We start from the raw sequence: 10,007 nt of genomic DNA, 5'->3' as shown, positions 1-10,007 counted from the left end.
CCTAACCAAAAGGATCATCTTGATCAGAGCATGTGAGCGGAGTGGAGCGGGAGCGAGCGGGGAGCGCGAGCGGGCGGATCTTGGACAGAGCGCAGAGCGGCAATTTCAAAAGGATGGAGCGTCGCCATATTTCCCGCTCCAATTCCGCTCCGCTCACGCCACGCATCAGTCAAAAAATGCGCCATGAAGAAGAAAAAACATATATAGGCATAGCCTAAGTCGCACTGGACTATAAGTCGCATTTATTTAGAAATTTATTTCACAAAAAACAAAAAAAAAAACAATGTTACAGTCAGATGGGACAGTTCTCCGTTACGGACGTGAGCGCTCTGACAGCGGCACTAAAAGACTACTTTAAAACTTTCACTGAGACCTCAGACAGAAAGCACAAAGCCTGTCTTTAAATTTAATTTCGTTTTGTAGTAATTGTATCTTAATTTTGATCAGTGTTTCATCAACCAATTTTCTGGATTTAATAAATAAGTAAATATATTAGAAAATAGATAATCACGACACGAAGGCGCCGGCGGGTGAACCTGGAGTTTGTCTCATAAATGAACCGAAATTCAGCGTATAGCCTACTTGCCTGACAGACCTGAGACATATATATAAAGCCTGAAATGTCTACTTTTAAACAGAACAATTCAAAACTAAAGAAAACAGACTGCTCTCTTATGTAATCCGTATGTGCATTTCTCTCTGGGGCGTTCAATACTGCGAAGATCGCGAGTCAGCATCTTTCCAGCCGACACAGACATAAAAAAAATGGTTTATTAGTAAACAATTAAAATGTCTCCTGCTATATTTTACATATACATAATCATTAATTTTGCCGGTTCGTTATTGTGACAGCTTTTAGGTGCGTTATTGGCAGCGCCCTTACATGTTACATGAACGCATCAGCACCGAAAACATGGAGATTTTTTTTTCTTTTGGGGGCATTTTGTTTGTGTTCAGACTTTCTCAGTTGTCTTTAGGCGCGATGTTAGAGGACGCTGCTAATAAAGTTGCTAGTATGGCCTACACATATTGGATTCACGTTTATTATTATAGGCTATTTAAAAAAAATACCCCATTTTTTATGCCGTTCATATTTTATTTTGTTGTATTTATCCGCCACACCCTGGCCGGTCCGTGAAAACTATTGTCTGATATTAAACCGGTCCGTGACGCAAAAAAGGTTGGGGACCGCTACAAGTGATATACATGTAGATTTTTTTCCTTTTTTGGAGCGAGCGGGGGGCCATTTGAGTGGAGCGCGAAGCAAACTGCGTTGAGCGCTGAGCGAAAATGAGCGGAGCGGCCTGATGTAGCTTTGAGCGGGGGAGCGGAGGGGTGAACAGTTCCGTGAACGATGAGCGGAGATTCTCACCGCTCCACTCCGCTCATATGCTCTGATCTTGATAGCTCCGCCCCCAGATACACGAATATGCTATGCAATACAGGAACCTCCCCCCTAATGAGTGTATACATGAGTGTATTTAAGTATACTTTAAGTGTAACAGTAGTATACTTTGAGTACACAACTAGTTTACAACTACGTTTTTCATTTGTACTGCAACTATACAAGTGAACTTATAGGTATACTGAGTTTACTATTTACATACTTGTAGCACATGTTTTAGTTTATGAAAGTACCCTTTGAAGTGTACTCTCAGTAAACTACTAGATTAGTAGTTTTATACTGAAAGTATACTTGTAAGTTTTCTTTAAGTGAACTTAACATCATACTTATAGTTTACTATTTAAATATTATTTTTGCACTTTAAGTGTACAACTATGACCTATTTAGGTATTAATTTTTATACTTGAAATATACCTTTAACTGTATTTTAACTCTTTCCCCACCAGGTTTTTTTTTTTTTTAAGTTGCTCAGCGGCAGCATTTAAAAAAAAATCATTGTCATATGATAAAAAATTTATAAAATTATGATAAAAAAGCATTTTTATATGCTGTTTAATGTCTGATGATCGCGTTGGATTACATGCACATAAGCAATGCTTATATAGCTTGGATTGATTCTGCTGCTTCTTTTAAACTTTCTGTACTCTTTCAAAAGATGCGTATAGTGCCCCCCTACCGTAAAACAGTTTTCCATCAATGGTGGTGAGAGTTAAAGGTGCAGTTGGTGATCTGGGAAAGGCTAACGTTAGCCTGCTAGCATTGAAAGCATACAATCCCACCCTCCCTTCATATCGCCGTTCAAAGTCACACCTCCTCCAAAACACATGAAGGCACAGCTGCTCTCGGCAAAGCGTCACAAAAGACGACGTTAAACTACCTCATGTATCAAAACACATAACATTACAATAATAATGAATGCAAACAACTTGTACCTGACTGCTGCAGATTCATTGGTGTTGATACTGTTGACATGGAAACGCATAATTCCAAGTCTGAGAACAGCTCCGGTTGGAACGCCACGGGTTGCCATCTCTTAATTACGGTAGTTATGGCATGAACGCAGCATAAGCTCGGTGTTTTGGAGAAACTGTAAATGGTGGCTGCTGTTTGTTTGCGGTGGTTCGTGACCGACGTCTGTCTGTACTCTGCATAGCATGAAACGCGCTGATGACGTATGATGTCTGCGCGAACAGGGTGCATAGTGGTATGTAAAAACAAGCGTTGACAGGCAGTTATGATATTGTATTGTTTCATTCGGACCGAATATGATGCTTGAATTTTCATTTTATGGTCCCATGCCTTCCACAGACAATATATATTTATAAAAATAAATTTAGACTGTTTAACATGTCTATCAGGATATGAGGAGAATTTCAACCACTATAAAAAAAAAAAAAAAATCTGTAGAGAATTACCTATTGCACCTTTAAGTAGATTTTAAGTAAATTCTTATGTACACTACCAGTGCACTACACAAAAATTCACATACTCAGAATTAGGAACGCATCCGTTTTCTTTATAAATCAATATTTTCAAACTAATCTATTGTACTGGATGCCAAGACATGTAAGCTTATAAGATAGTATGTAAAACTATGTGAAAAAAGTAGGCTGTTTAAACAAACACACTACAAGCCAAGTATAGGGCTAACTAGAATACTTAATTATACTTTTAAGTGTCTCAATCAAAAGATTGAGTACAAGTATATGCCAAATATACGTAGACTTTTCGGTCAGTGTAAGTATACTTAAATGTAATTTTAAGTATATTTCTGAGTTGTACATAAAAATGTGTCTAAACTTATACTTGCTTATTTTTTGTTTAAAATAAGTATACAAATAGTACACTTGCATAAACTTGTTTTTTGTAAGGGCAGGACTAGGATAATCTGTCTGTGTGCACACATATCTATTTATGCGTCTCACAGGTGGCCGCCTTTCATATTTGATCTGACATTTATGTGAACTATAAAGACCAGCACAACAAACACAATGTCACATAGTGAATTCTCTATTCTTTTGAGCTTGTGTGGGTGGGAACACAAAAAATAGGATCATATATAATTGATTAGTCCTACTTAAAATCCATGTGAACAAAAATCTACAAACAAAGCTTTATGTCACTCTCACAAGTCAGATTACAATCTATCAATCAAATAAAAAATACAAATAAATGCACATGATAGCAACAGCAATGCATAAGCGTTTTATAAAACAGTTCATTCAAAACTTTAAAAATTAAATCTCTATTGACTGATCCCCAGTACAAGGTAAAACATGAAAGAGTTTTCAAATTTATGTGACATAAATGTCTGGGTAAAATAGAGTTTCTGAATAATATATATATATATATATAGTTGTGAATGTAAATTCTGTATACTGATGTAATAGAAAGACTGTGCCCAGACATTTAATTACTTTAGTGTATTTTGTCATTTGTATTTTGCAGGTATGGAAAAAATTAAATGTAGTTTGTAACGAAATATTTTGAGGGAGTTTATTTAGAGTATTTCAAATACTTAAATACTTTTTAAAAAATCACCATATGCTTATCACCATAGTAAATGATTTTGCCATATTTTCGGTCTGATGTTGGCAATGGCAATGTCCAGGTTAGATGCATGAAAATCACGTGACACCCTGTAGACCGGGCTCCCTCCAAGAAGAGAATGAGTTTTGAACACAGGAGAAGAAGTGGTGCTGCTCCTCTTAAAAACGGCATTAAGGTAATGACTGCCTTGCAACTTCCATTATTCAGAGAAGTGGAACTTGACTTCATTGATGAATATTGCAGAGTGTTGAAGCCTATTGCCATTTCGATAGATCACCTTCAAGGGCAAAATGCATATTTCTATGGTGAGCTTTTACCGACTCTCTTTGCTGTCCAAGCTAAATTACAAGACCTGCAAGCTTCAAACCTGCGGTACTGCTCACACATTTTGCAAGCTACCTTAGCTGGCTTTGAGAGGAGGTTCAACAACTTCCTGCAGCTGAAGACGGATGTAAACGAAGCCATCCTTGCTACAGTAACACATCCATTTTTCAAGATGAGGTGGTTGCCTTTGAGACTAACATGTGAGAAGAAGAGGATACATCAACTCATTCTGCACGCAGCTGAAGAGCTTGGTCTTCTGCCAGAGACTGATGCTGCATCAACAAGCACCACTGAGGAGAATGAAGATGAATTCTTTGTCTTCTCTGATCAAGGTAAGGAGAAAATGTATCCACTTCAGAAGGCTTGTAGCAAACAGCAATTTCAGGTCTTAATCATTAAATGAGAAGTTATTCATATGTCATATTGTGTATGAAAGTATATGAATAACAATGTTTGTTTTTTCTGATTCTATTGTCTTCACTCTCAACAGGAAACGACAACCAGATGGACACAGAGGTCTTACCAAGCCACAGCAAAGCAGAGTTAGAGACCCTTCACTTCCTGGAGGACCCCAGAAAGGACCTGGCTTCACTGGACTCGTATCCACTAATCAAGCTGCTCTTCGTGAGATTCAACACCACTCTGCCATCATCAGCACCAGTTGAGCGTCTCTTTTCTTTTGAAGGCATGGTCTACCGCCCTCATAGAAGGGGATTAACTCCTGAATTATTGGAGAAGTTGGTTGTACTTAAAAACAACTAGCCTAAACGACAATGGTTTAGTTTTCTCTTTTGTAGCATAGTTGTGTTATTGCTACTATTTCTGTTATTGACCTTTCAATAAAGTTCCTCATTAAAGCAGTTAGTGCACATAACATAAATATAGATTTATGGCTGTTTCCCCTCCCTTAGCCAGTGGTGAGGAAATGTCTCTCTTATTCAAGCCTTAAGGCACGAGTAGAGTAACGGTGATAATATGGCTACGTAGCCTACATCAAACACGTTTTGCTATTAAGGGCAGCCTACCACACCATTGATGTGAACTTAGCTATACATGCCATTTCCGTCAGAGGGAGCTATTTCAGGCCCTGTAGAGATTTAGTGAAATGCCCATGCTTTTTTTATTTTGCTACTTCGCCATTTTGAATTTACACATTTCTCATATTTGTGTTATTGCTACTATTTGTGTTATTGACCTTTCGGTAATAAAAAAAAAGACTTAAGATTATTGTGGGAGTATTTTTGTATTTTCAAAATACTAATTACTTGTATTTTATTTAAATACATTTTTCACATCAGTATTTTGTATTTTATTTTGTTACATTTCATGAGCCAGTATTTGTAGTTTGTAACAAAATAGTTTTTGATGTATTTGTGCCCACCTCTGACTGTGCCGGCTACTACGACATGACGGCATGAAACGACTGCCTCTATAAACAGACGGAGGTGACGATATACAAACAAATGACTCCTGTGAGCCGGTTTTAGTAAATCAAAAACCTGCAGCGTGTTCAAAAAACGTTGCCAGGTTGAATACATTTGAAAAACTGCCCAGTAATAATGACAGAATTAGCACAGAAATAAATGTAAGAAAAATGCATAGGCCTATTACAATGGAAATATACCCAAAAGAATTAGAATTTAATTAAAAAATAGGAGAATTTGTGAATCGGAATCAAATTTGGAAATATATCTATTCTCAGCCCTAATATCTTTATTAGTTTGACTTGAATAGATATTCACAGTCATGTGAACCTTTAGTGAGGACAACAGATGTAAAAGACTACCGATCCTTTAGCTCTACTTTGCTAATAAGAGATGAATCTGCAGGATTAACTTGTGTTAGCTCCACATTTGTTATATTTTCCTCTGCTATATTTTTCCGGTATGTCCGTTCAGGGAGAGGTGGAGGCTCTGGGTCTGAGGGGCCAATCAGGCAGTCATTGAGTTTAATGACTGGCAAGGCCAATGTTTCCATGTTTCTGTGATCTCCGAGGGGTGATCCATTCTCCAAGTTAACCTGACTGGAGCTACATGAGCCAGAAGATGGGGAAGAGCACTTTAGAGTGGGAATTCCCACCCCTTCTTCTAAGCAATGAATGTTGATTTCAGACAAGTCCAATGTACGCATGTTGGTGTTCATTTCCATTTGTGAGAATCCTTTTGAATGATTATTCCTATGAGTGTGTACTAGTGGCAGGATCTCCTGGTCGTCTTTATCTCTGTCTTGTTCATAACGTTTTTCTCGGTCACGATTTTCATAGAGAACTGTATTGGCACAAATAAATATGAAAAGCCCCACCCCCATGATGACAGGACCAATCAGTTTCAGTTTCTCTGAAGAGGTGCGTCCAGTTGAAACATGATGTGGTGTTTGTTGTCGGCGGGGTTGACTGTTCCAATACCCCACCACAGCGACGCCGATTCCTACCATCAGCAAAACACCAGCAAACAACAAACAAGCCCCTGGTGCAGATCGCAGGCGCAGTCCACCAATCGCAGGCCCTGGATCCGTCCATGGCGGTGGAGTCTTTGACTCTGGGACTGTTACAGCGACTTTTTCTGTGGGATTTACCTCAGACATTCTCCTGTGAATAAAGGCAAAATAGGCTAATGGACTCCAAATACTCAAGCAAATCTCCTGCAAATCATATATATATATAAAATAAAATAAACATTTTAAATGACAACATTGAGAGTCTTTGCATATTGAATGCATGCATTATTATAGTAATCCTAGCAGTTTCTCAGAAGCATTTATTTGTGGGGAAGACAACTAATCCTTGACAATCCTTTTATAATCCTTTTTTTAAGTTCTCACAGGTTTACTGCAAATGCTGTTTGACATTTCATCTCTGCTCAGTAAGACAATCTGTGTAGTTTCATCTTTACTTGTTTTAGCTGTTTTCTTTTTATATTTGAACTGTTCTATAGGCGCAATAACTGAAATCAACGAGTAATAGGCTACAATACCATTTTATTAAATGTTCCCAACTTGAAAGCTGCTGCTCTAAAAATTAGAGCCGTCCGCTCAGGAACTACTGATAGTCTAGTTTAAGCATTTTCTATGCTGCTCTATACCATTCTGTGTATAGCCTATAAATAGGGTAACACATATTGTCAACAGGCAAACATTTTTAGATGTAGGCCTACTACTGATATATAAGTGTTAAAATCATGGGTAGCACATTTTAGCTATCAGGATGTGGAACCAATGGAAACAATTTATTAGGAAGAAGGTTGTTTTTACTACCACCAGCACATCTAGTCATGCAGTTTAACAATAGAAATTTTGACGATAGCATTTAGAAACATATTTTTAAGATACAATATTTTACATTTTTCTTTTCCACTAAGCTCATTGATATAAGGTTCATTTGTAGGTCAACCAGAGGACTAACTCATCATATAGGTTCCCTCAGACAGTAAGATAAGGTCAGTAATTAACATTACTTTAAGAGACTTTCACAGTCTGTTTCAAATCATAAATTAAAAACATACCGCAAATGTGTGTGTGTTTTTTTGTTTTGTTTTTGTGACAATTCTGTTACCTTGGCAGGTCTTATTATAGAGTGGTGCAGGTCACTTTGTAGGGCAAAACACGCAATTTAGCATTTTGAGAAGCATTTTAGCACTTCCAGTCAATGGGTTTTTTGAATGTGGTTTTGGTTAAATAGCTGAAATAAGGTCTGTTGGGAACACAAGCTCAAGACACTTTCACGTTTTACTCTACGACATAAAATACATCACTCGAGATTCTTTTAAGCTGTTACGTGTCTTGAAAAAGCGGTTGCTAACAAGTGGCTAAATGGAACTACAGAGGCTGTCTGGGACATTAAACGTCATCATGCCGTACAGGTAGGCTATTACAGAATCGTTATGGTTATAATTGTGCTCTTGCAAACTAGTCTAACGTTCAAACGTTATCTGTTTTAAGATAAAAACTGAGAGAGTTGTCGGAAGCTTAGTGATGGTGACACTGAATTTGTAGGACCGTGGTGTTGTTCGTTTATAGTAAGTCTACCTTTAGCTTTTTACTTCTGGCGACTGCATTTAGGCTTCAAAATTCATAAAAGTTGTGTAAATCTGTGATAATTATCTTGATGGACAAAATATCATAAGTATCATAAACTTTTGTTGATCACAGAGCTTGTTTTAAGCGATAATCCAAAAGACTATTGGAAAATCCTATTGGGTTTTTGTCGAGGGAACCAGTGTGATGCTAACTGCCGGTTGGCCTACAAAGTGACGTCATACCTACACCACTCTATTGGGAGATACCAGCTTTAACTTGGTCACGTGTGCCTTGACAACCAATCACATTACAGCCTTGCATATCTAAAGTCATTAGTGTGTTTGACTGGAAGCAGCGCTGCGCAGACCGATCGGTGTATCAAGTACCGCAAGAGCGATTAGAAAGCAGAGAGAGGGCTCCGTATACTGTTTGTGAATACCAATGAATGAGAAGTGGCGAAATACCTCTCACAAAATGTTTTTTTTTACAGTGTAAACTCTAAAAATATGTTAATCTAAAACTAATAATGGCAAACATATTAAGTTGATAGGCAGTCGATTAATTAAATGATAAGCTGTTTTTCCATAAAAGCAGTTCATTCAGCATAGTGAAGACTCTCCTCAACTGACATCCATTCACAAAAAGGCCTCTGGTCTCCTTCTCTGTGTACCGCAACATTTGCGATAGTCTTTTCTTACCTATGACGAATGTAAATCTGAATGAACAAGAAAAAAATGTAGGGCAAGACTTGATTTTAACCATTTAAATTGGAATAAAGTGCAACAGACCCGCCCTCACGCCAGTAAATTTCATCAGAGAAGAGAAGAGATGTCTTTGCAAGAGGGAGGTAAAGTCATTTTAATTAAAGATTACGAGGGCACGTGAATAAAAAAATTATATGTGCATGGATAAATCATTTACAAATAATTAAATTAAATTTTTTTTTTTTTTAAAGTCAATTTCGATATCATGGTGACTTTCAAGTGGCCTTCGTTTTGTAAAAATAAAAATAAAAGGTGGAGTTTGTCTTCCATTGGTCAGACATACAGATAGTCCCGCCCCAAACACATGCCATTGGTTGGGCCAATGTTGCTAGAAGTGGGCTGATTAGATTCTCAAACAGTATAATCTTACAATAGCGCCACACCATTTACACTTTTGCAGGGAAATCAACATGAAAATGGCTTATTTATAGTTTTCCTGTAAAACACTTCACCTTTAAGGTAACAAACTTTATGGGTGTGTCTTCAAAATGATGTATCCAAGCAGTACAACGCAGTACGTGTAGCATGTCTGTTTCAGAATCAGAACACACTGTTGAATACTCATCGTGAACGTTGAGCTATATCAAGTCGGGACATCAGCACCTGAAGTTAGTACCACTTAAACTCACCTCAGTTGCTTCTCCACTGGAAACACATGATTGGCTATGGTCCGTTTTAATTGCTTCAATGACGTGAGAGAGCGCGCCCTGCAACGAATCTAATAACCATGTCGATGAAGACGCGCAAATCCATCAGTCTCCAGCCTTAGCAAACGCGCGTATCATGAGCGTGAGGGGAGGCGCATTTACTATAAACCGGCCAGTGACGTGGGAGTGAGCGAGCGAGAGAGATACTGTGGTTAGAGGGTCATGGGAACATGTGGGCAAGCCCTTTGGGTCCCACGGTGGGCAGAATAACCTATTCTTAGAGTCTATAGGGAGTCTTTAGGC

At 38.0% G+C, this 10,007-nt stretch overlaps 1 protein-coding gene across 2 annotated transcripts; it reads left to right on the top strand.

Moving 5' to 3' along the window:
- The first annotated feature begins 1,403 nt into the window (after positions 1-1,403).
- Positions 1,404-5,321, top strand: LOC309483275 (uncharacterized protein). 2 transcript variants are annotated; one of them, XM_082148990.1, is made up of 3 exons: positions 1,404-3,874; positions 4,131-4,611; positions 4,770-5,321. In XM_082148990.1, exons 2-3 carry the CDS (start codon positions 4,134-4,136, stop codon positions 5,039-5,041), a joined length of 750 nt encoding a protein of 249 aa, XP_082005116.1. In that variant the 5' UTR covers positions 1,404-3,874; positions 4,131-4,133; the 3' UTR covers positions 5,042-5,321. The 2 variants fall into 2 exon arrangements, with proteins under 2 accessions (XP_082005116.1, XP_082005115.1); XM_082148989.1 differs by having other exon boundaries at positions 1,404-4,611.
- Positions 5,322-10,007: the final 4,686 nt, after the last annotated feature.

The sequence above is a fragment of the Leuciscus leuciscus genome, assembly GCF_965113295.1.
Source record: "Leuciscus leuciscus genome assembly, chromosome: 20".
NCBI classification, from domain to species: domain Eukaryota; kingdom Metazoa; phylum Chordata; class Actinopteri; order Cypriniformes; family Leuciscidae; genus Leuciscus; species Leuciscus leuciscus.
Note: the sequence above shows the minus strand (reverse complement) of the source record. Positions and strands in the feature narration are given on the sequence as shown.